This window comes from Pipistrellus hanaki, assembly GCF_964339955.1.
Source record: "Pipistrellus hanaki genome assembly, chromosome: 7".
Taxonomy (NCBI): Eukaryota; Metazoa; Chordata; class Mammalia; order Chiroptera; family Vespertilionidae; genus Pipistrellus; species Pipistrellus hanaki.
This window is the reverse complement of record NC_140509.1, coordinates 38,440,782-38,467,965: the sequence shown is the minus strand read 5'-3', so window position 1 is coordinate 38,467,965 and position 27,184 is coordinate 38,440,782. Positions and strand designations below refer to the sequence as shown.

General features: G+C 40.6%; 1 protein-coding gene across 13 annotated transcripts in view; it reads left to right on the top strand.

Moving 5' to 3' along the window:
• Window positions 1-15,368: 15,368 nt before the first annotated feature.
• SNAP91 (synaptosome associated protein 91) overlaps window positions 15,369-27,184 on the top strand; it is a 117,462-nt gene continuing 105,646 nt past the window's right edge. For 4 of the 13 annotated variants that reach the window (XM_084890614.1, XM_084890613.1, XM_084890622.1 and 1 more), the window contains exons 1-2: window positions 15,748-16,003; window positions 16,934-17,093. In XM_084890614.1, the coding sequence (XP_084746740.1) occupies window positions 16,964-17,093 (130 nt within the window). In that variant the 5' untranslated portion in view covers window positions 15,748-16,003; window positions 16,934-16,963. Of the gene's footprint in view, window positions 15,472-15,631; window positions 15,651-15,746; window positions 16,004-16,134; window positions 16,226-16,933; window positions 17,094-27,184 lie in introns of those variants that run through there. The other 9 variants (XM_084890612.1, XM_084890623.1, XM_084890616.1 and 6 more) reach the window with 8 other exon arrangements.

Sequence of the window (27,184 nt, the reverse complement as noted above, 5' to 3'; positions counted from 1 at the left end):
GACAAAGAAGAACATTACATTATTATAATGGGATCAATTCAAGAAGAGACTATAACTATGGTAAATATCTATGCACCCAACATAGAAGCATCTATACTAATAAAAGGGTAATAAGTTAATTAGACCAGGTCAACTGGCCATTTTCTGGATGTCCAACTTCCTTCTGGACAAAGCTATGGTGGTAGGGGCTGAGGCAGGGGCAGTTAGGGGCGAGATCAGGCTGGCAGAGGGTTAGGGCCAATCAGGCTGGCAGGGGAGGGCAGTTGGGGGCAATCAGGCCAATAAAGGAGGGCAGCTGGGGCCGAGATCAGGCCAGCAGGGGAGGGCAGTTGGGGGTGAGAACAGGCCAACAAGGGAAGGAAGTTGGGAGTGACCAGGCCGGCAAGGGAGGGCAGTTGGGGGTGACTAGGCAAGCAGGGGAGGGCAGTTGGGGGTGACCAGGTTGGCAGGGGAGGGCAGTTGGGGGCATTAGGCAGGCAGGCAGGTGAGTGGTTAGGAGCCAGTGGTCCTAGATTGCAAGAGGGATGGGATCGGGGCTAAATCAGCAATCAGACATCCTCTAAGCGGGTTCTAAATTGGAGAGGGTGCAGGCCAGGCTGAGGGGCATACCCCCACACACGAATTTCATGCACCAGGTCTCTAGTCTAAATATATAAGGCAACTATTAAAGGACATAAAGGGAGAAATCTACAGTAATAATATTAGGGTATATTAACACCCCATCCGCATCAATGGACAGATCATCTAGACAGAAAATTAATAAGGAAATAATGCCCTCAAGTGCCACATTACAGCAGATTGAATTAATAACATTGATAAAAGACTTCATACAAAAACTGCAGAATACTTTTTTTTCAAATGCACATGGAACATTCTCCAAGATAGATCACATATTAGGTCACAAAAGAAGCTTAAAAAAGAGACTTTGTCTGTTAGAGGAAATCAATGAACTAGTCAATTGTAGTTATGATTGAATCATTTAGCAATCCCATCATTAGATGTCCTTCTAATGATAATCTTTATTGGCCTATAAAAGACATGAACCAAGGGTTCCACCCCATATTCCACCTGAAATGAAAGGCAAACCATATCATTTGCTCTGTAGCTTTAACTGGTTTTTGAAAGATCCAGTCTCCTACTAATGATATAGTAAATCAGAGTGATATAGTAATCAGATTACAATAGAACCTTCAGTTCTGACAAAACTATGTGTTCTATATTGACCTGTACAAACACGGCTTATAACTACCTCAGAAATTAAAAAGGTCACCACAGACTCAATAATAATACTATTTTGTGATAATCAAAATAATATTTATAAATCATTTTTAATGATTCATAGGAAACTGGTTTCATTTTAAACATGAGAAAATTAGGATATTATATGATCATAATCATTTTTTTAATTATTAGAAAAACATACTAGGAAGAAAGATACCAAAATAACAGGTGGTTATCTCTGGGAGGTGGGATTATTGATAAGTATTTTTCTTATTTTTACTTTTCCCTATCTTCTAACAGGTACCAGATATGTAATTTTAAAACTTTTGTGCTTAAAATATTACCAAATCACTATTCACTTTTCACTTATTTCAGCTCTAGATAATTGTTTAAATCGCCTCTGCAGCTTAATTAAGATCTATACTTTCACAAATGCCTGAAATAAGAACATCATTTTATTTGCTTGAATATGTGTCAATACTGTTCTGAAAATAGAAAGGCCTGTCTTAGAACTTGTCACAAAAAGAAAAATAAATATGCATTTAGAATTGTCAATCTATTTCTCTAAGCTTTTTATTTTAAAAAGAATTCTGTGTGTTTTCCCATGTTAACCTGAATTCATGGTGACATCAACTACAACTTAGTGTGTAGTGCCTGGGGAAGGAGCCTAAAAATTACTTTTATTATTATTTATTTATTTTATTTTTTTAGAAAAGGAACTGCCAGTTGAAGTTGCTGAAAATTTCATTTTCTAGGGTCAGAAATATCAATTAAGTTTTGTAACAAAATTCCTTTTTTTGGGGAAATACACCAGGATGGAACTTATAATTCCATAAAAGTACCTACCATTGTTCCTAGAGAGAACTGTGAAGTCACGTAAATCTGAGTGTAGTTGCTATAGAGCAATCCTTGTTCAGTTGGGTAATGCCAATGGTTACATTGTTTGGGCAAACTGTGCCTTTGCAGTTAGAGAACCGTTTTCCAAAAGTATGGATTTATACCAAATGTTAGTGGCCTTCACATATCAAGATCAAATCATATGAAAATTTTGGAAATACAGTGTCAACTGCCGAGATTGTATTATCTGAGTCTTCTGCTAAAGGAATGGGAGTTTCCAACGTGAATCCAGCAATGGCAGGAATGGGTGGGCCGGGGTCTTGGGGAAGGAGGGAAATCTTTTCTGCAATATGGAACTAAAGAAGTGGAGCCCGGAAGTAAAGGAACATGGAGATTTGGTCTTAACTGGAGTCATGAAGTGGCTTCCAGACACACAGGAATCTATGCGGGGCTACACTACAACCCTGACACTGGGTTCAATGTCCAGGGTAAATCACTTGGACATCAGATACTATTTTCCAAAAATTCAGTAAAGCCTTACTAAGCCACATTATTCTTCACCTCAAAGGGACTTCGAAGGGATATGAGAAAACATGTGTAGCATGCACAGGTACAAGTCTTACAAAAAAAAAAAATAAAAAAATTGCAATAGGACGCCCTAGCTGGTTTGCTCAGTGGTTAGAGTGTCGCCCGTGCACCAAAGGGTCTTGGGTTCAATTTCCCAAGGGTATATACCTTGGTTGCAGGTTCGATCCCTGGTCCTGGTTGGGTGCAAGTAGGAAGCAAGCAATCAATGTGTCTCATGTTGATGTCTCTCTCTCTTTCCCCATCCCCTCCTCCCTTCTAAAGTGGCCACCAGGATGGGTGTGGAAGCATTCCCTACCAAGTCCCAGGAATACCTGAGGAGAGGAATCCTAGGGAAAAGACTGCAGTTTTAAACAGCCAGGGAAAGTCAGAGTCACTAATGTTCATGGCTTGAATAGTAAAAATAAATGTGACCCCAAGCTAGAGAAGAAAGATTTATCACCTAGTCATATATAACCTAGTCTTTATAATGTTTTAAAATATAGAGTTTGAGACTTTTAGTCAATCAGATGACCCATTTTGAGTTCTCAGTTTTACTTGTTAAAATATATCTAACAAATGCTTCACTAAAAAGAAAAACATTTTCCACATGTGCTTTCAGTTCTACCTAATTCCTGATATTTTCTGTGAGGTTTCACCAAGAGATTGCCATTCCATTCTTGTAAGTTTCTTACCATTGAAAAGGTTTTTCTTATGCATTCTTCCCCTCCATGCTAATGCTCTCTGCTATTTCTAAAGAGAACATTGTGCCCTCTGCTTCAAGAACACACAAATTGCTTCAAGTAATAAGATAAAGTCAGCCTTAACTTCCTGATGGGCTGTAAGAGTTCATAAATTATCAAAATCCTATTAATACTAGCAGTTTCAGCGAGCACACTTCTGAAGAAAGTGGCCTGAATACGTATTACAGCTCCTTCCACATGATTTCGGTGAAAAACACCCTGGTCACCACCCACAGGAGAGTCTAGCCTTTTATATATATAGATAGGACTGAAATGTGATGGAGATACACTAACTGTAATGAAGATACACTTAAATTTTTATTTTGTTCAGGTTCCCATAGCAATAAATCCTAAGAAGGCAATGTCCAATGATAAAAACAAAAACAAAAAAACAAACAAACAAACAAAACAAAACAAAAAAAAACACTGGGAAAAAGGATTTGTTATTCACAATAGGAAACATACATATCAATAAAGAACAGACTGACTATGTTCAATATAACTAAAATATACAAATATTTTCTCTTATTAAGAGAAGGAGAAAATAAATCAGAGCGCGGAAATATGTGCCTGGCTGTTTCCATTGCCAGCATGGTGCATCGTCTCTTCTGCTCACTCGCTTGTCTGTGAGTACAAACAAATTGCAGGGCTGGGGAGGTGCCACCCTGCAGAGCCACTGCAACCCTTGTGGCCCAATGTGATGCAGCCCCAGAGCTGAGAAGGGGTGGCTGTGAGAGGGCAATATATTGTAAAAGCATGAATGCAGGAGTAGGTGTAGGTCATTGTGGGCATATGGAGGATGGGAATCCAAGTGAGCCTGTGAAGGGACCTGGGCAGGGGCTGAGGATCTCAAATGTTCTGCTTCAATTCATTCTGTTGAAGATTTGGGGTTAATCCTGAAGTTAATGAAAATTTCCCTGCAGAATTTTAAAGAAGAGTATGGTTAGAGCTCTCTTTTAGAAAAACCACTGTAGCAACCACACAGGAGATAAAGGAGAGAGGAGAAAAAGGGGCAACAGGGATAGGAATTGAGAGGCTGTCCAGGAGAGAAGTGGTAAGGCCTGAGATAGAGACAGATGGAAAGTGAAATGTGTGAAGGAGGGACTGTATTCAGTAGGCATTCACCTGGTAGGTTGCCTGTGGGGAGCAAGGGAAGGGCAGGAATCCAGAAATTAGTCATCTGCTCTGCTTTGAACCACTGGTTTCCTTTGGGTCAGTGGTCTTATGGAGACACCAGTTTAGGAGGAGAAATGATGAGTTCAGTTTTCCATCTCAGTACTGGTGCTTGAATTTTTTTTGTACAACTGAGCCCCCAAACCTACTTATGTGTTAGTCGAGACAGACTGGATAATTCTGTGAAAACAAATCACCCAAGTTTCAGAGGACCTGCTACCTGAAGCAAGGCCAGGCAAACAGAAAGAGAAAGGTAGCCATTGTGTGGTGACTCTAAAGCTTCTTGCCAGAGTGACCTATCTTTATCCACTCAGTTCATGAGTCAAAGAAGGTCCAATGGCCACACCCAACTTCAGGGTGGGGAACTGGAATGTTTGGAGAAGAAAAATAATTGCTACACTTCCTAGTTTAGTGGTCGGCAAACTGCAGCTCTCGAGCTGCCGTTTGCTGCTCTGTTGACTAATGAGTTAGCCGACCACTGCTCTAGACTCAGGATTCCAATAATTACATGCTGTTATTGTTCCTTGTGATTAAGCCCCTATTGTCTAAGGAGACTCATTGCTAGCTACATATGGGTCCATAAGAAGAATATACCCTAAAAGAGTTGCCTGAAGCCCTTAATTGTCTTTCCATTTAGGCCATTTAGTGGGAAGAGATAAACCAATGAACTTGTATGCATATGTGGACACAGACAATGGGGTGGTGAGGGCCTAGGGGTTGGGGGAATAGAAGTGGGCTGCAAGAAGCTTAATGGTGAAAAAGGAAGACCTATATAATACTTTCAAGAATCAAGATTTTTAAAAATATAATATATTAAGTTCATTCAAGGAAACAAAACTTTTCATTATTATTTTACTGTCCTAACCTGATACATTCTCTCTCCCTAGCCCAACATAAATCCCTCCATTTCAGGTGTGCTTTATTCATTCAACAAATACTGAGCATTCACCATGTGTCAGGCACTGGCAATATAGTAATGAATAGGGCATCCCTATTATCAATTTACTTAAGTCTGTGAGGAAAATAGAAATTAAATAAATAATTATAGAATGATTATTTACTTATGATTGCAATAAGGGCTAGGAGGGCAAATATGGTATGCAATGAGAATTTAAGAACAGGGGTCAGCTACAGGCAGAGAGAAATGCTTATGGGAGACCGAAAAGTGGAAAAGCCATTGGCACTGCAGAGGGAGCTGAACTAAAACCAGATGGATGAAGCAGGAAAAGCAAGAGGAAGAGGCAGGGGGCTGGAGGATGAGCCAGGGGTGAGATCACAGAGGTTGTCATAGAACAAATTAAGGACACTGCACATTATGCTAAAGCAATAGGGAGTCATCGATGTTTTAGGCAGGAGAATGACATCATCCATACACACGAGGGCTATTCTAAAGGAAATTTGCCAGAGTGATGATCAATGTATTATCTGCAACAGTGGCTCATTCATGTTCTTTAGGTCTTTGTTCAAATGTCCCTTCTCCACAAACCACCCCATATATTTGACCATCCTACCTAATATTACATTGTCACTCTTCCCATACTAGCCTTCTCTACTTTTTTTTCTATAGTACTTGTCACTCTAATATTTTAGCTAATGAATTTATTAATTTATTGTCTGTCTTCTCTTGCTAAAATGTAAGTTCCATTGAGGCAATATATATCCTGTTTCCCTGAAAATAAGACAGTGTCTTATATTAATTTTTGCTCCCTGAGATGCACTAGGTCTTATTTTCAGGGGATGTCTTATTTTTCCATGAAGAAGAATACGGTACACATTTATTGTTAAATGAAAATAAAGGAAATTTATCACCTGTATATGGTACGGTAGTACGGTAGTTGTCAACACAAACCAGACAAACTATGAATCCTACAGTATCAAGAATTTACTCATTCATTCAATGACAATCATGTCATTATCTTCTGGAGCATTATCATAACAATCCAATTCCTGAATTTCCTGGTGAATTTCTTGTGACTCCATTTCTTTCAGAATCAGTGGACCAAATCTCTCATGTTTAGCCTAGGGGGGCCTTATTTTCGGGGGGGGATGCCTTATATTTCACTCAGAAGGAAACTTGTAAGTAGGTCTTATTTTCGGAGGATGTCTTATTTTCGGGATATATATATATATATATATATATATATATATATATATATATGCATTAAACACATCAGGATTTTTTTTTTCCTAGAAAGTGCTTGGCATATGGGTTCTTAACAAAATTTGTGTAATTCTTGTAATATCACATTATTATTTAAAGCTATCTTGTAAGATGGTATACCTATCAATATTTATGATTCAATATACTTAGTTTAAAATAACTATATCCTAACTATGGAGAACCCTAGGCAAAGCATGTACTATGATTTAATTCTTAAGTATGAAAACTGCTGCTCCAGCAGAAATTCATCATCTACTTATTAAAGTTTAAGGGAAATGTTTTTAGCTGATAAAATATGACATATACGTACAATTTAGTTGCTAAGAAAACATTGAACACATTTTAGGAAGAAAAGATGATGAGAGTTGGTCAGAAATCATGAGTCACAGGGACAGCTTAGCTATTTTACAGTGTTGCTACGTGTACCTATCAACATGTACTTCTGTGCTAACAAAATTACAGTATTTCCACAACACAGCAGTGACTAACCCTCTAAACCTACTCTTGAGGGATTGTAGCCTTACTTGAAGGTGTTTTAAGGACTAATACGCAGTTGGCAAGTTGTAGCTTGTGACAATGTCTAGAATTCCTTGGAGAAAAGCCAGTTGATTTGTAAAGAGTGCCAGACAATCTTCTTTTAATTTCTCTGTGTATCTGACCTCATAGGTCTCCAAAAGGACCTTAAGTGTCTATTTTATTTTATAAATTAATTTTTTTCAGAGAAATCAACTCCTATTGCCAATGATTTCCCATTCATCCATTCATTAAACTCATTTATTGAGCATTTATTGGGTACTGTGTGAGAAACTGATGCTTTTATTCATTAGCTCAGTCATCAAACATTTGTTTATTTGTATTGAGGGGAAACACGTTTTAAGAGATAAAATGGGAAATTACATAGGCAGGAAATTAATTTATCTGTAAAAAAGAGAGAAGGCTTAAATCAATGGAGGAAGACACATTTGATTTTTATGAAAAGAAAACATTCACGTGGGTCCAGTTTTAAATGTTATTTTACCTGTTAGTAAGGGTGAAAGTAAGAAGATGCGATTATAAGAGAAAATATTTGCATTAAACACATATGTATATTAAACCAAATAGAAATACCAAAAAGTAATTATGTTACATTGATGATATGTTTAGCACTGTGAGGAAGTGTGTTTGAATCTTATTTATATTCATTTTCTAAACTACTTAAAGTCAACTTACACACGAGACTAGAGTAAAAGATAATACGACTAAAACAGGGCAGTGTTCTTGCTGAGTTTAATCTCTCGTCCCTGCACTCATAATTAGGAATGGGGCTACTTTACCCACATTTACATCATTGGTGTTCCAAGTCTGGACCAAGCCAGGTAGTATTTAAGAATGATTTTTTAATTCCTGTTCTTCATTTTCTTTCTTATCAGCATCCTACCATCGCTGGAGTGCTGCCCCTGGCCCTGGACTCTGCTTCCCATGGCTCCCTCACCTGGATAACCAAGTACTGCCTGCCTGGTCCTCAGCTCACACCATATAAGCAATTTGGATTTAAGCACCTGTGCCTAAATCCCTAGAGATGGGCTGAAGCCCATAACTCCTTTACTTTTTCAAGCTTCTGTTGCTGACCCAGCCTAAAGAAAGCACCAGAATGTATGTGTTTAGTAACAGTTAAAACAATCTATTCTACATAAACTTGCTCATCATTAATTAAAATAGACACAGATTATGGAGGAATAATATTCTTCCACACATGTAAGAAAATCATTCCATTAGCCCAAGGTTATCTTTCAGAATTATGAAAGTAGCTCATGTTATTTTGTTTCTCAAATAATTCTGCTAATGACTGCTCTTCTTGAAGTCTCTATGTAGGAAGATATTTGTTCACCATGGAATGAGCACATCTCTATTGATTTCAGCCATGCCTCTGAAAAGCAGCCCCACACCATCAGGACCTTCCATCTGTGTGTGGGGCTGGAAGACAGTGCACTGTTTGACGATAGGTACTTTGGTTTCCTGAATCGAGGAGGTCCAGGAGAAACTGACAAAGTTTAGAATCAGTACCAAGCTCCAGACATGTGTGTAAACTTCCAGATGACAGTGACACTTACTGGCAAACCTATCAGAAATGTCACATCCAGCCTTTGAGATGGTCACTGTGGGGCACAAAGTGGCACCAGATACTCTAGCAGAGAGTTCCTTGACCGTGGCCAGAACACTGTGGTTAAAATTTCTCCTACACACAGCTGAGTGAAATGAAGCGGATGAAGATGAGGACATGGAAACGCCTCCCTTACAGCCAGCTAAAGCTCAGACAACTACAACTACAAAAAGCACAAAAGGTATTTTAAGGACTTACAAATGCCTAGCGAGTTGCAAAGCTGTGGGCCACTACGGGATCATAGCCCCTGAAAGATGATGTCCTTAAGCAGATGTAACCACCATTAAGGGTTTATAAGCAGGAGACTGTATTTGAGGTAGGTCTAAAACAGAGGCAGCTACACAAAACATTACTATAGTTGGAAATCAATTAACAATATTAATATACACAGTTCAGAAAGGTCTTTGACTTCCAAATAGGAACCATGTGGTAATGGCAATCAATAACATGTCCAAATGCAAAGGGCAGCATCCAACAATAAACCATGTATTGAATAGTTGCCAAACAATGTCCCTCACTGGGTAGCACCAAACAAAGCCCCCAATAAAACGTAAAAGAGGCAAACAACAATATATATTATCTCAGAACTATGAACACCTCCAAATTTTGTATGCTATTAGTGAGAAATATTTTCATATCCCTAGAAAACAATGCTACAAAAATGCTAAGTTTATTGACTTACTTATGTGACCCATCTTTTGTTGCCATGGCCCACAAAATGGAAACTTTAGGGCTTTCTTGTAAAGTCAATGTTTGTTATTTCTTATCAGCAAAATCCTGAGTAAACTTGAAGGGGGCTGTAGAATGAAGTCAGTAACAATGGAAACAAATTGGCTTTCTCTCTACATTTAGATAGTAGAGATGCACCGCTGACACTGATTGAGATATCATGAAGCCAAATGCACATCTCTGATAATGCCCATGTAGAAACATCTGATACAAAGACATAATAGGCACCCAAGTCTATGAGTGACGAGAATTTCTTGAGTTTTGTTTTTATACCTACACGTGTTTCCCCGAAAATAAGACATCCTCCGAAAATAAGACCTAGCGCATGGAAAGATAAGACATGCCCTGAAAATAAGACCTAGCGCAACTTTGGGAGAAAAAATTAATATAAGACACTGTCTTATTTTCGGGGAAACAGGGTACATCTAAAATCAATCCCAATTACAACAGAATTAATCCAGTTTTAGTTTGAGGAAGGCAAAATTTTAAGGTCAAGATAGTAAAACAATCAACTCATTCTTTAGTTTCTCCATGGGGGAAAAAATTGGCACTCTGGCATTATTTTAAAAAAAATCATTTTCCTACTTAAAAATGAAAATGTGATCCTTCATGGAAAACTTGGTTCTCTAACACTTTTAGAAAATAAAAATATATATTTTGTATCATTATACTTTCTAACATGAGGCTAATATGAACATTTGAATAAACATTAAATGTAGAGTTTTCTAATTTTCTAGACCTAGTGTAATAATGCCCTGTCCTATGAAACGACTCCCAAATATCCGAAGCATTTGTTCTTGGACAAAGGAAAGTACTTGAGATGAATGGAAAAGAAACTCAATACTGTTATATGCATTATGCTCTAGGAAGAGTCCATGATCTTACTTGTTTGAGACAAAGTTAATTTACATAGTAACACAGCATTTCATTCTCATCTGGTTGTACTGAATGAGCATTAAATACCCTAAGCTTTCCATTTCTCTTTAAATGAAGAGTTACCTGGTTAACTGGTATAATTATAGCTGATAATTATGTAATTAAAATTATAGTTCATCTCTATAATTAATTTTGCACAAGAACTTTTAAACTAACCAGTACATGTGTATGTTCAGCTGCACAATGTGAGGGAGAGTGAGAATATCAGACCTCCCAGGAACAGCAGACCGCTGCTGTTTGCTGGAGCTGTACGAAGACAAATGCATGCTTTCCCAGAGTACTCAGGCAATGAATTGCCAAGTGGAACCCCATCATTTGCCCTAAGCAACTGAGAATGCAAACTGAGCTGTACACAAATAGAAACAACAGCCAAGAATTGAGGAGAAAGTAAAATGACAAGAGGAAAACTTACAGAGCTACGTACAGGACGGTGAGGCACACCAGCGGAGCCCTCCTATGTGTTTAAGTGAGAAGTTTATTTGGGAAACTTCCTTTTCCAGACAGACTTTCCTAATTAATCCTCTCCTTTCTCAAAGAAAAATCTTCTCGCTCCCAAGAATTTCCTTGAAATCATATCACTGGATTGAAAAAAGAAATGACTGCTATTTGCAACTGCATTTCTGTACAATGACTATTTTTTATATGCATATGTTTTCTACTTCAATTTTCTGGGAATCGCAGGAGCTCAATCCAACCCATGATGATATTGGAAGTTATCTGGTTTTCACACCTCGGAAACTAGGTAATTTATTAGTTTATTTTCTCACTTTAGAAACGAAACTAGTAGAATATTTATCAAATAACTATATAAACTTGAATTGTAGTCCAAATGATAAAATAAAATAGAAAAATAGAATGTAATATAACTTTATGTCAATAAAATAATAAAATCAATTACTCTATAAAATTATCGAGTACTATCACCCACATTCATTGGGATTTTACTGTGTTTCATACACTGTGCTATTGGCTTTATAAGCCATTATCTTATTTGATGGTAATAATAATCCTTCAAAGTGCATATTGTTATCATGCCCATTTTACAGATGAGAAAATTGAGCCTTGGAAGCTACAGAATCTGTCCAGGTCACACAGCTAATGAGGGCCAATGCTAGTGACTCAAACCAGGGTTTGTCCTATTACATAACCTAAGATATTAGCTACCATGCTTTCTAGGCCATGAATTTTTCAAAAGGACTTTTCTAAATAAAGAGCTAGTTGACATTATGAAATGAAATTCTATCCTAATACTATCATATCTTTATCAGAAGCAATAAAAAAAAAGAAGCAATGAGTGCAATAAAAAGAACACTGGGTTGGAAGTTTGACAACTGGAATTTAGGACTGGTTATGCCATAATCTCACTGTGTAATAGAGGAAAATTCACTTAAACTCTCCAGTCTTAAATTTCCTCACCTGTAAAAAGAAGGACTAAAATAGAGGATTTTGGAAATATTCACAGATCATATACAACTGAATTTGGGGTCTCCAAGGATGAGTAAGAGTTTACTTGATATGTGAGAGAGGATATTCAAATCAAGGGAAATAACTCGCCGTAATTTAATTTATCCTCAAGTAAATTTTTGATCAGTTGCCAATTATTTGGGGGATAGTTCCCAATGAATCTTAATTGAATCACTTAATCTCATATTTCTGAGAATACAGGTTTCTCTCTATAGGATCTTCATAAGGGTTTATTTTTGTGTGTCACTGTGGTAGATGGTGCCCCAAAGAATCTGCCATAGTCTCCTCATATTGCATCTGCACCGTCTTTGTAACTGCTTTTTTTTTTTTTTTTTTTTTTCAATAGACTACAACAGAACTGATGCTCTATAACCTTGGAGTTAGGTCACAAGAAACCTCTCAACTTCCACCTATGTTTCTCAGAATACTCCATCTTTTTTAAAAAATATATATTTTATTGATTTTTTACAGAGAGGAAGGGAGAGGGATAGAAAGTTAGAAACATCAATGAGAGAGGAACATCTATCAGCTGCCTCCTACACACCCCCCACTGGGGATGTGCCCGCAACCAAGGGAAATGCCCTTGACTGCAATTGAACCCAGGACCCTTCAGTCCGCAGGCTGACGTTCTATCCACTGATACTCCATCTTAAGATATTCCTGCCACCAGGAAAGGAATGTGACTACCTGGACCACTCTGCCATAAGGAGCCCAAGCCACGTAAAATGCCCTGTATCAGTGCTCTGGTCAAACCTTAGTTGAGCTCTCAGTGAAAGCCAGCATCACTGCCAGACAGGTGGGTGAATAAGCCATCTTGGAAAGCCCAGTAGACACTCCCAATGACTACAGCCCCTGCTTTCATCTGATTGCAACTACATGAAAGATTTCAAAAGAGAACTACCTGAAAGAGTCCTATTAATTCATATAACTATGAGAAAGACTTTTAAAAACGTGTTTATTTTTATTATTATTATTTATTTATTTCAAAGAGGAAGGGAGAGGGAGAGAGAGATAGAAACATCAATGATGAGAGAGAATCATTGATAAGCTGCCTCCAGCAAGTCCCCTACTGGAGATCCAGCCTGCAACCTCGGCAGGTGCCCTGACTGGGAATCCAGTGTCATCTCCTGGTTCCTAGGTCAACACTCAACCATCAAGCCACACTAGTGAGGCTAAATATTGTTGTTGTTTTTTAAGTCAAAGTTTGTTGTATTGTAGGTAGACACATTAGGTTTAAAATAGGGAGGAAAAATTAAAATGTCATATTAAAATCGTTTTTAAGTATTACCATGCATGTAAAACATGCTAGTTGCTATGCAATTAATTTCTAACCTGAATGTTGGGCAGATATGTTTGTCCTGTCTGGGAATATACTTTTTCTCCATTTACTTTCATTCTTGAGTAACTTGAATGGTTTCCTGGATAAAATGTTGTACTTCCCTAAAATGATCTACTCGTTTGAATCTCAATTTTACCAATACTTTGTATAACCTACTATTTTCTTGCTACATTAGAATGATCATCGGTTTTATGGTCTATTTCTATGTCTCTTTATAAAAGTGAAGCAATCTTTTTATGTCTACACAAGTGCTTTTAGATATCAAAATTATCTTTTTTTGTTGCCAGTTGCTTTTGAGTTTGGACAGACATGTCACATTTGTGTGTGTGTGTGGATATATCCCAATACAGTTATTCCTGCACCTCACTTTTTTTTTAGACAGAAAAGCACCTCTGGAATGAAATCATCCTACAGTTTTACCTTAAAAACATTGTAGTTTTTAGAGAAAAATGTGAATTTTTCAAACCCCACCTCAGGTTATTGCCTGCGGTGATTGCCCTTTGCTTTGTTTCTTTAATTACTCATGTGTCTTACAAACAAGCTGAAACCAAGAGCTTAAACACATTTTCCCTCACATAAATTGTCAGTCTACATGTTAATTATTGTTGGTTTGGTTTTCTCTATTAGATCTGATACTCAGAATAAAACATGAAAATTAAATGAGAGACTTAGAAAACACAATGACATACATGTATTTTGGCTCAGAAAAAAGTAGTGTTTTGTTTTTTTTCTCAGCCAATGTTTTGGATGTCTATTGTATATAACCTCTTTTTTGACCATTGAGAGAAATCTAAAGACCCTTCATTTTGTAAACATATGGAAATCAATGTTTGACCCTGGCCAGGTATTTCAGTTGATTAGAGTTTGTCCTGATACCCCAAGGTTGCGGATTTGATCCCCAATCTGGGCATATTCAACCAACGAATACATAAATAAATAAAATAACAAATCAATGTTTCTGTCTCTCTCTCTCTCTCTCTCAAATCAATAAAGAAGGTCAAAGATTTATTGAATACTATTTATTGTGTGCATGAGCCTTCAAGGCCCATATGATCAAGTAATATCACACCTAGGTATTTACCTGAGAGAAATAAAAACTCATCTCTTTGTTATTGCATAGTACAATTCCATTGTGTGGATCCAGCACTTTTTTGTCTGTCTCCTTACCAACAGCACAACATTTGGGTTCTTCCAGTTGGGTCATCCAATAAAGCTACTACAAGATTTGAATACACATTTTTTAATGGTGATGTGTTTTTATTTCTCTTGGATAAGTACTTAGGTGTGATATTGCTAGATCATGTGGTAATACTAGTATTTGAACCCTAACAATATTGGTCTTGGGCAGTCTTTCCTTTAGTCATCAAGCTTCTAATTAATGCTAAAAGTCAGTCAGTCCCAAGAATTATGAAATACTGAACACTGTACCAGGTGAAAGAGAGAACACAACAAAACCTTGATAGTATAGGTAGACATTTTACAACCTCCTGGCCAAACAGAGGCCTCCCATAGCGAGGAAAAAAATATCAAGGAAAATTACAACTCAAGTTCTGATTTTGACTCCACCTTAAAAACTTAAAAATATTTCTTTTAGGTTAAGGTAAATAACAATTTTTGAAAATGTCAACACGTGAAACTATTACTGAGCCCAAAATCCCTGTGTAGATATTCATGCACGCAATTCAAACACCATACTGAATTGACAGACATGACTTTCTAAGGGTACCAAAAGAGTTTTCTCTACACACCCAAATGATTACTGTGACTATGATCTGGGACTCCATCGATGGCTCTGTTACTTATTCGTCCTTGCCGCTGACCTTAATACCCGTTTAAGACCAGAATGGCTAGAATCGCCTGCCCACCCAGGCTCCCGATGGGGAGAGACAAGCAGAGGAGCTCCAGGGAGTGGAGGACGCACAGGTACCGGGTGCGGTGGCAGAATCTGACATTTTCAGCCTTCCATCCCCCTCCGGGCTGAGTCTGCCTTTGACAGGAGGGCGCGTGTGAGGCAGATGCGGGAGGGAAGAGGGGGCTGGGATCTGTCAGACGGAGCGTGACCACGCCCTAGCCGTGGCCTTCCCGGAGGAAACTCCAGAACCACTCGCGGGGCTGCGCGCACCCCGCCCCGGCCCGGGCGCATCCCGCAGGCGGTCGGCGGCAGGTGCGTGCGGCGCGCGCGGAGGGCTTGCGGGTGCGGGTCCCGCGGGCGGGGCTCCGGGCGGGGGCGGAGGAAGGCCGGGCGGACGGCGGCCTCCCGGCATCCCTCCTCCCCCCTCCCGCTCGGCGCTCACCCGCCCGGGATGCTAGCGCGCGGCGCGCCCGGCTCAGGGGGCGGCGTGTGTGAGTAGCCAGGCGGGGGCCGCCGGCGCTCGCGGCGGAGAGCGCGCCGGGTTTGTCCGCCGCCGTCACCTGACTCCGGGCCCCGCCGAGGTGGGGGCGGGGATGGGGACGCAGCGCCGGGAGCTGGGGCGGCAGACGCGGCGGCGCGGCGGCGCTGGCGGCGGAGGCGGCGGGCGGCGGGCACGGGCTCCGGGGCCACCGGCGGCGGCGGGCGCACGGACCGCGGCGCTGCGGGCAGGGGCTGGGCCGGGGCTGCAGGCATCGCGCCCGGGGCACCGGGTCCTCGCGCGGCCGCGCACACCCACCCGGCGCGGCTTCCCTCGGGGGCCCGGGCTCGCTGCTCCCGGGGCGGGGTGAGTACCCGGGGCGGCGGGGCCAGGCCCCCCTCTCCCCCTGGCAGGGCCCCCGGGGACCCGGAGGATCATCCCGGGCGCGGAGCAGTGCAGGGGCCGGTGACAGCGCCGCGGCGGCGGGGAGGGCGGGCGGCGGCGGGGGCTGGGCTGTCACCCATCTCTGCCCCGCGGACGGGAAGGGCGCGGCGCCGGGAGCCTGGGGCGCCTCCGCAGAGCCGCGCGGTCGGTGCAGCGGGGATCCGGGGGGCGCAGGGGGGGAGGCTTCCCGGGCGCAGGGCCCTCGGCCGGGCTTCGGACGCAGAGGAAGGAAGGGAGGGGAGGCGCGGGCATAACATGGCGCAACGTGAGGATAATCTCCTCTGCGGCCGCAGGAGGACGAGCCCATTGCTGCAGCGGCGGCAGCAGCGGCGGCAGCAGCGGCGGCAGCAGCAGGAGGAGGAGGAGGAGGAGGAGGAGGAGGAGGAGGAGGAGGGAGGAAGCGGCCGGGGCTTGGGTATCCAATTCGTTTTCCGAAGCCTGCGGGCTGCAGGGTGGCAGCCCTGCGGCGGGGAGGGGAGGGGAGGGTGGGCACCCGGTGGGCGCAGCGCCCGCCTGGAGGAATCGCCCCGAAGCACGCTGGCCTGGCACCTGGGGATCAGGTTGCAGGCAAAGTGCCGATCCGGAGCGCCGGAGAGGATGGGGACCGGATGCTGGGACCCGGAGCCCGCGCTGGGGTTGCGTGATAGACCTACCCCTGGCTCAAGACCCTCCTAGACCAAAAGCGTTGCCGGAGCGGGCGCGGCGTTTCTGGCCCCCAGAGGTGGCACCAGGGCGGGGACGGCGGCGGAGAGCCCCGCCGTGCGGCTGGAGGCACCAGGCCTGGGCTCTCCGAGGGGAGGGAGGGTCTGTGGCTGAAAGCGAGACCACCTCCTCCCTCTCCTGTCCCCGCAGCAGAGGAGGCGGTCCACGCGGCCAGCGAAGATGTCGGGCCAAACGCTCACGGACCGGATCGCCGCGGCGCAGTACAGCGTGACGGGCTCGGCCGTGGCCAGGGCGGTGTGCAAGGCCACCACGCACGAGGTGATGGGCCCCAAGAAGAAGCACCTGGACTGTAAGCATCTCTTTATATAAGTGGGACATGCGCCCTGGAGGCCGGCGGCGGAGGCCTGGGCTCCCCGCGGTCCAGAACGCTGCAGCCTTTGCAACTCTCAGCGGGGCTGCCCAGAGCTGGACACCTCCGACCCTGGAGGCGTCTGTTTCCTTGGGTTGGGTCAGCTCCCCAAACCTTGTTTTTGAGCCATTTCCCCGCCCCACTCCCCAACCCCCCGCCTCTTTACCACCAAGGTCTTAGTGGAGAAAATATATATATTCATGAATGCTATAAGATAGCAAGAAATTGCACATTCTGTATTAGGCACTTTCTCTCTCTCTCTCTCTCTCTCTCTCTCTCTCTCTCTCTCTCTCTCTCTCTCTCTCTCTCCCTCCCTCCCTCCCTCCCTCCCTCCCTCCCTCCCCCCTTTTTTTTCTCTCTCCTCTCTTCTCTCTCCTTTCCTTTCTTTCTTTTCCATACTCCCTTCCTTCTCCTGGTTAGAGGAAATCAGGGTTGCACAGTCATAACAACAGCAGAAAGAAGATGGATTGAGGGGAGGTCAATCTTGTCACCCCCGTTGTTTCTTAAATACTTTTTGAACAGCTTTTAGATAATGCCGTCTTTTTCAGGGTGGCTGCTGAGATTTTGTGTGTGAGCGATGGGTATACGAGTGTGTGTTGTATATGATCACACCGAACCGAAATGAATTCAAACTACCGAAGGAGGAAATTGCACTTGGTAGATAATGGGGATTTCGTTTTACACTCCCTGGCACACTGCTTTGTCCCAGTCTCAGAAACTGCTGGGCAGCATGACTCTGTGAGGCTGTGGTCACAAAATGGATGTGCTTTTCCAGCATTTGAGGCGGCGGTGTGATTTTAGATGAAAACACTTAATTCGTAGCTTTTTTTTTTTTTTTTCCATATTGGTTATTTGATGGGGGAAAAATTAGTTTGGAACCTATCTATTTGGAACCAATCTACAAATGTTTTCTTCGATTAGCAGGCCATCTTTTGTGATTGAAGGGCAAATAGGGACACTTAGAAAAAGGCGTTCACCTGCGTTGGGTAGTGAGGCACCTAAACAGGCCGCATCAGAATCTATTCTGTAGTTGCCATTCGGTCTCTTGGACCTGCCTAAGACCTGTCCTGGTGTGATATGTGTTGGCAAAGGTCGGTGTTGGCATGAGAGACACAGACACAACCCTACCCGTTTCACACCTGATGCCCTGTGTCCATTTCCTGGTTTCCTCTGCTGCAGGCCTTCCCCAGTGACTTCCATGTGTCACTGGCTGCGGAAATGGCACCAGTGTCAGGATTGGACTCTAGTCCCATCTGTATAAGCTAAACTTGATGAAGCTGACAACGGACTCTGTCAGGGTGTTCCAGCCTACTGAACCTGTTGTCCCATAAAAAAAAAATGAATAATTTTGCTTGTAGAAGCTTGCTTGAAAGGAAAACAGCATTACTCCTTTCCTGGGGGAATTCTTAACAACATTCGTTAATTGTAGTATCGTGTGTTACATATGCAGTACAGGGTGAGGGAGGCCACGCGGGCTGGGGCACCTGACAGAAATTATAAATTCATGACCAGCTCGTTTTGCTGCAGCATGCTGAATCATTTAGCCGTCTTTCCATCAGTTTCCCCAATACTGGAAGGGTGACTCATGTCTTGAGGGTATGTGTCCGTCTAGCAGGTCCTCATAATAAAAAGCTTACAGCTTGTGGATTTGCTAAATGCTATGAAAATAATAGATTAGTATATCAATACCCTTCAGAAAACATTCGCAGGTGTGAGCATTTCATTAAAGCATTTTCAGATAAAGACTGACTTTTCCATATCTAAATATGTCATCAGTCATCTTAACCTTTTAGATGTCAAAGAAGTTCCTTAACATGCTTTAAGGTGGAAGGTTTTCCAGTATTTGCAGCATATGTTAGTCAGTGGGGTGATTTTTGAAGACGTGGAACTTTGGGATAAGGTTCCATGTTTAAAGAAAGCAGCTAAAGCCAGGAATGGGTGTTGAATTATTAATGTGAATAATCATGGGAGCTAAACATTTATTGAGCAGTTACTGCATGCCAGGCAGTGGGCTTTACATTATTTATTTGTCACTACTTAACTGGTTCAGGCAAGATAATTAACTATCACAGCTTTTACCACTGTACTTAACTGCCATCTGCGGTTTATTTAGTAAAATTCTTCGTTGGAGGGGTTGGGGGAAGAAACTATATTATCCTGCATGGTCTAATTTTGAAAATACCAGCAAGGATTTGTGTGAAATTGGGCCTCACAGCTCATGTACTCAGTGCAGTCTCTATGAAATGCATGAAAAAACAACATTTAAATCTGTCTCCCTGCGGCCCCCCCCCCCCCCAAAAAAAAAAAGCAAAAGGCACATACTGAGAAGTATTGTTTTTGGGTTTTTTTTTTACATTTTACTTTTCCACTAAGTCATACATTATTTTCACTTACAACCAATCTTAGGGAGGAATTTGGGTAGATAGATATCACATTACTGATATGTCCTAATTTAAGAAAAGATGATACAGAGAATCTGAATATGCATAATGTTATATTTATATGCATTGTAAGATGGCATCTTCATTCAGGATTCCTGGTGAAGTTTCTTTAAAGAACAGTAAACTACCTTAGAAATTTGTTCACTAAGGTTTTCAGGATTGTACCAGTTATAAAAGTGAGTCACACCTGTCATTAAAACATACAAACACATAACTAAGTTTCCCTGTAGGCCCTGAAGTATTCTTCAATAGTTGGTGTTTTAGTTTGAAAAATAATAAATACTACTTGGGAGGAAAAGAGCATAAAATGTAGAGTTGGGGATTTGAAACAAAAAAAATTTATAATTTCTTGATTTGTGTATAACTTTTTAGTTTAGAGTTTAGATTGGAAGATTATAATAGAATATAGAGCTCTATAATATTTTTAGTTACCTGGTTAATTAAAGAGGCTCAAAATCTTTATAGAAAATATACTTAATTAAAATGCTGATTTTATTAAAGACAATTTTTTCTCTGTAGTTTCATAGGCCAAGAAAATTATTGCTAAGTATGGTGACTTATAAAATGATGCTTAATGTTACATGATTTAAACATTTGAAAAAAATACTTGTTATTTTAAACAAGTAGAGGGAGAGAAGGTGGAGATTTGATTAAAAACCATAAAAATAAATTCTCTGATTTTTTTTACTCTTTTTCAATAACAGTATGTTTCTTAGAGGAAAAATATATTCATAAAAAGCTTTGCTATAATCAGCATCTATATATTAAATGTAAAGGATATAGATACTTCAGTGTCTACAGAGAAACTGTATATACTAGTAAACTAGTTAAGAATTATATATTTTAAGGTAATTTTTGATTATGTAAAACTGTTATTCTATGCTCTACTCTAATAATGTTGCCCTGTGCCTATGACAATTAAACACCTAACCAATGTTAATTTGGTTAGTTTTTCTGGGTCTGTCTATACACCTCCCATTTCCTTTTCCTTGTAACTTTGTGTACAGATTTATTAGTACATAAAACACCCAGGACTCAGTAAGTATTTGCCTTCTTGGTTAGGAATGTTTTACATTGCAGTTGCTTTTCCTTTGTGTTTTGTAATTGATGGACTAAAGGATAGCTCAAGTCAAATAATAAAGTAACAAGATCCAATATGGTACCCAGTACCTACCCAAATGTTGTGTCAAGATAAAACAACCACCACCACAAAAAAAAAAAAAAAAAGAGTTGGATGAAAATAACACCTGCAAGTTAGGCGGGTGTGTGTGTGTATGTGTGTGTGTGTGTGTGTGTGTGTGTGTGTGAAAAGTTTTGTAGCCCTGGTTTAAGATTCATTTTGATTAATAGCTCTTATGAGCAATTTCTATATTTAAACTTAGACATTACTATTAACATCCAACCAAACCTTATGAAAAGCCAAATTGGTTATAAGTAATACTATTTTTTTTTTTTTTTGTATTTTAAGCCTCTTGAGAGTTTTTAATAATGAGTTTATCCCACATAATAGTCAAGTGATTCAAGTTCTGAATATTATGTTTGAGATCTTTTCATTTTTAAGTGATTCTTTTCCTTAAGAAAAAAATGGCCGAAACCGGTTTGGCTCAGTGGATAGAGTGTGGGCCTGCGGACTGAAAGGTCCCGGGTTTGATTCCGGTCAAGAGCATGTACCTTGGTTGCGTTTCCTCTCTGTGTAAAATCAATAAAATATATTTAAAAAAATAAAAAGAAAAAAATGACTGTATTTCTTTTAAGAATATCTGATAAAGGGTAGGGTAAATATGGTCTACATTTTGATTCAAGGCAAATATTGGCAAATTACCACAAAATTCCTGCTGCCTTAATTCTGTTCATAAAATATCTGTTACTAAGTAAGAAATTTTCTGAGTAAGCATAAAATTTAAACCTAAACGTTTATTTGCAGAAGCATGCTTACTATATATAAAATATATTTTAATTTATAGAACTCCTAATTCAGTTAATACCCTATCTATATTTGTTATAACTTACAGATTTCTATGGTGCTACGATCCAAAAAAGTAAGCAAAGTTTATTGAATAAAATTAATTGAAACAATATATAAAAATTTACTGAACACCAGTACAACTTGCAATATGAGAAGTATACTAGCTTGCTATAAATATATTTTACTTTGATTCCAGTTATTCTCATTTAACTATTTATCATTGTCTAAATATCCCCTTCATTTTCCTATGTCAAGACACACTGTTTAATCTTGATTTCTCCAGAAGACCCAGCCCATGAGTGGTAATACCAGTAAAATACTCTGAATTATTTTTAAGGCAGCCAAGAAGGGATGGAGAAAATGTACTCCCAAACAGTGTTTCAGAAATCAGAAATCCAAGGGGTCCGATCTGCCTGGTCCTGTGATGTTTCTCGGATGATGCTCAGCATCCCAGGAGGGAACAAAAGAGAGCATGTGAGATTTAAGGGTTGGCAGGAGCCAGGGAGGAGAGAGGGGTGCCAAGAGTCAGGTGGGAGTAGGGAACCTGCTTCAGAAATGACTCAAAGTTACTACGGAGGCTTTGTAACAAGCTAGTGGAAAAATCGGAATTTCTTTCTGGATCTTTTTACTTCCTCATTTTCAGAGAAATTGTTTTAGATGTTAAATAGATTTGGGTCCATTTTTAATATTTTTTCCACTTTGGCAATCAATGTGGTTAGTAATATTTTCTACTAAAACCAGTATAAAATTGGTAAGTCAAATCAATGTTTTAAAAGTTACCCTAAAAATGATATACATGGGAAAATACATAAAAATTACATATGTAGTAGGTAAATTCGTATCTTAGTTTCAGTATTAGCTTGCAGCATTTTAGATTAAAATCTCAATTTTGGGTACATTGCCATATTAGCTTTAATGTTTAATAAATGGTCACTGAAGTCTTATTTGTAATTTAATCTGGGCACTTAGTTGCCATAGATCTCTCTCTCAGCTTTTCACAAATAAATATCTTACCTCCTCTCTTCAAACTGATCGATGCTATGATAGAGTGTTCTCTGGAGCTTATCTGGGTTTCAATAACTTGGTAAAGAAGGTCAGAAGTGATATACAACCCTGCTCCCTCAGGGCCGAGACGCTTTCTTTATACAGAGTCGTAGGTTAGTTGACTCAGCTCCTGAGCCTGCAGCTACTGAGAGAGCATGCAAATATAATCCTGGTGTAGTTAAATAATTTGAAAAGCCATATTTCTCGCCATTAAAAATATTGTAAATTCCATTCTCTTTGTGGAGAGATATATTGTTTGCTTGTGAAGGGAAATGTTGACTATTTTTTCTTAAGTGTTTATGTAATGTGCTCACTGGTTTCTTTCACATAAAGGGGGCAAGGCGGGGGGGGGGGGGGGGGAGGGATAGCTACTAAATGGCATCCCAGTGTCAAATGTAGATGACCTAAAGTAAGAAGGGATGGACTCTTGGAATATAAACCAGAGAGAGAAGTGTACCCTGAAGCCTTCACCCTTCCATGTGTGTACATAAGGTTTCTCTCTTAGATATTAAAAAATATATTTTTAAGAGAGAGGAAAGGACAAGGGGGGAGAGAGAGAGAGAGAGACAGACAGACAGACAGACATTGGTTGGTTTCCTTCAGTTGAACCTACAAACTGGGCATGTGCCCTAATGGGGAATCAAATCGGTGATGTTTCAGTGTATGGGACGATGCTCAACCAACTGAGCCACACTGGCCAGGGCTCTCTCATGCATTTTTATGGAGGGCCTAGTATTTTCAGAAGGATTTTGTCATGAGCCATTCCTGGCTGCTCAGGAAAGAGAGAAGCAGGATCTGGGCCTGCTTTGTGTGGTTTTGTTTTTTGGCCTTGATTATTTTCCTAGAGTTGGCACTTTTATTTTCAATTATAATTCTCCTTCTTCCTACATCATTTATTTTCTTTGTCATCGGGATGCTTACCTCTCTTTCTCTCTTACAAATATGTTCAAGTATCTCAATTTAAAACAAGCAAAACCCACCTACACACAACCCTCCTTAGACGCTGTGACCTCTGGCATCCTTGCTTTTCTGTCACGACCAAACTTCTTGAAACAATAACTCGCCATTCCAAAGAAAACAAACCCAACTCTACTCCTTTGGATGCTCTGTGTCTTTGGCTTAATTCATGCATGAAAGATTGGAATTGCTATTAGGAACTAGGCATTACACAAGACATGCACCTGAGAGTTATCCCTCGTCTCTCAAATCCAGTGGGTGATTAATTATTAAAAACTCTCTGAAATCTCCTTATTTAGCCATCTACTGCCTCGGTTTAGATCATTAATAAACCTCAACTATAACATGAAGATTAATCATAGTACTGACCTCACTTTTGGTGAGGAACAAATGAAATAATGCCTGTAGAACCCCTGGCCAAGAGGTTAGCACATGAAGGTGGAAAGAACATCAGTTGTTACTATTACTACTATCACTGCTACTACCACCACCATAGCAACTGATATATACTGTACAATCCATAGTGGTTTGCTCTTCCTACTTCTCCAGGCTTGTTCTATGCCCCCTCCTTTCAGTTGCTTCAGTTTTTATTTTAACTTCAACTTTCCCCTTTGATAATTCGGATGTTATATATAGATATATATATATATATATATAATTATTTCTGGTTTTTTTAGTGATTACCCTTAAGATTTTAATATGCATACTTAAAGGCAAAAGTAGGTCAGTGTGTCTTTTTTCCTCCCAAACAAAACAAATTTAGAAACTTTTAACTCCCATCACCCCCTTTTTACTTACATGGTGTAACTGTCCAGTGTTTTAATTTTATCATAGTTTTAAACGCCAAAGCGAGATATTATTATTCAATACAGGCAGTGTTTATTTAAATACATCCACCTTGACTTCTTTGGTCACCATTCTTTCATTATGTCTAAGATTTTCTTGTTTTTACTTTCTTTTTAAAGATATTTTTCAATTATAGTTGACATGCAATATTATATTCATTTCAAGTGTAGAGCATAGTGATTAGACATTTATACACCTTGGGAAGTAATCACCCCAATAAGTCTAGTACCCATCTGGCACCATACAGTTATTATAATATCACTGACTATATTCCCTGTGCTGCACTTTACATCCCAGGGACTATTTTTATGACTGGCAATTTGTACTTTTTAATCCCTTTCACCCATATTCCCTAAGCCCCCTTCCATCTGGTGACCGCTGATTTGTTCTCTGTATCTATAAGTTTGTATAGTTTGTTCATTTATTTTGTTTTTTTAGATTCCACATATAAGTGAAATCATATGATGTTTGTCTTTCTCTGTTTGACTTATTTCACTTAGCACAATATCCTCTGGGTCCATCCATGTTGTCACAGATGGTAAGATTTCATTCTTTTGTATGGCCAAGTAATATTATATTGTATGCATGTACCACTGCTTTTTTTTATCCATTCATTTATTGATGGACACTTAGATTGTTTCCATATCTTGGCTATTGTAAATAGTGCTGTAGTAACCATAGGGGTGCATATATCTTTGCAGATCAGTGTTTTGTATTTCTTCAATACAAATACCCAGAAGAGGAATTGCTGGGTGACATAATAGTTCTATTTTTAATTATTTGAGTAACCTCCATTCTGATCTTCATAGTGGCTACACCAATTTACAATCCCACCAACAGTACATGAGAGTTCCTTTTTCTCCACATCCTCACCAACACTTTTTGTTTGCTGATTCATTGATGATAGCCCTTCTGACAGGTGTGAGGTAATATCTCATTGAGGTTTTAACTTTCATTTCCCTGATTATTAGTAATGTTGAGCATCTTTGCATGTCTGTTGGCCATTTGTATGTCCTCTTTGGAGAAATGTCTATTCAGGTCTTCTGCCCATATTTAAATTGGATTATTATTATTTTTTATGTTGAGTTGTATGAGTTCTTTTTAAATTTTGGCTATTAACCCCTTATCAGTTATATCATTGGCAAATATCTTCTCCATTCAGTAGCTTGTCTTTCTGTTTCGTTGATGGTTTTTTTTTCACTGTGCAAAAACATTTTAGTTTGATGTAGTCCATTTGTTTATTTTTATGCTTTGTTTCCCTAGACTGAGAAGACATATAAAAAAATATTAGTAAGAGTGATGTCAAAGACTTTATTACCCGTGTTTTCATCTAAAAGTTTTATGGTTCCAGGTCTTATATTTAATTCTTTAGTCTATTGTTTATTTTTATATAGGTTTAGTTTATCTGTATATACAGTTTTATATTGGCAGTTATTTTCACTTTGAGGATATTTCACTCTTTTGGTTTCCATTATTGTTCTTAAGAAATCAACTATTAGTCTACCTGACTTTAGGTGATCTCTTTGTATTTGTGGCTGCTTTTAAAGTCTGTTTGCTTTGTCCTTCTGTAGTGTATGTGTGTTTAGATGTAGCCTTCTTTTTATTTATCCTATTTGGAACTTGTTGGATTCCCTGAATCTGAGAATTCATGTCTCTCATCAGTTCTGGAAAATTCTCAGCATTTCAGTCACCATTAATTGTTGCCTACACTCATTCTCTTTTCTCTCCTTCAAATATCATTATTTACTAGACTTCCTCATTATAACCTTACTGGAGACCTGGTGCACAAAATTCGTGCATGGTGTAGGGGGGTGTCCCTTAGCCCAGCCTGCACCCTCTGCAATCTGGGACATCCCTCTCACAATCCAGAACTGTTGGCTTCTAACTTCTCTCCTGCCTGCCTGCCTGATTGCCCCTAACCGCTTCTGCCTGCCAGCCTGATCACCCCCTAATCACTCCCATGCCAGTTTGATTCATGTCTAACTGCTCCCCTGCCAGCCTGTTTGCCCCCAACTTCCCTCCTCTGCTGGCCTAGCCACTCCTAACTGCCCTCCCTACATGGTTGATTGCCTCCAACTGCCCTTCCTTACAGACCTGGTCCCTCTTAACTGCCCTCCCTTGCAGGCCTGGTGCCTCCCAACTGCCCTCCCCTGCTGGCCATCTTGTGGTGGCCATCTTGTGTCCACATGGGGGCAGGATCTTTGACCACACGGGGGCAGCCATATTGTGTGCTGGAGTAATTGCCAATCTGCATATTACCCTTTTATTAGATAGGATAGAGGCCTGGTGCATGGGTGGGGGCCAGCTGGTTTGCCCTGAAGCGTGTCCCAGATCAGGATGGGGGTTCTGTTGGGGTGTGGGGTGGCCTGAGCGAGGGGCCTGTGCTGGCTTGCAGGCCAGCCTCGGCCCCTAGCCCAAGCGCAGGCACTGGTATCTGGAATTTATTAACCTTTTACAATTGAAACTTTGTAGCCTTGAGTGGAGGCCTGGGCCAGCCCGGGCAGGCGGAAAGCTTTGCTTCCTCCATTGCCAGGAGAAACCCAAGCTGTTCTTTCCAGCTCCCTGGATGCCGCCATTTTTCTTGGGATTTACCTTCTATAATTGAAACTTTGTATCCTTGAGTGGAGGCCTCGGCCAGCCAGGGTGTGTGGAAGGCTTGCTTCTGTTGCCAGGGAAACCCAAGCCCCTCAACTGCTCTCTGTGGCTACAGCTATCTTGGATGGGGTTGATTTGCATACTTGCTCTGATTGGCTGGTGGGCATGGCTGGTGGGTGTGA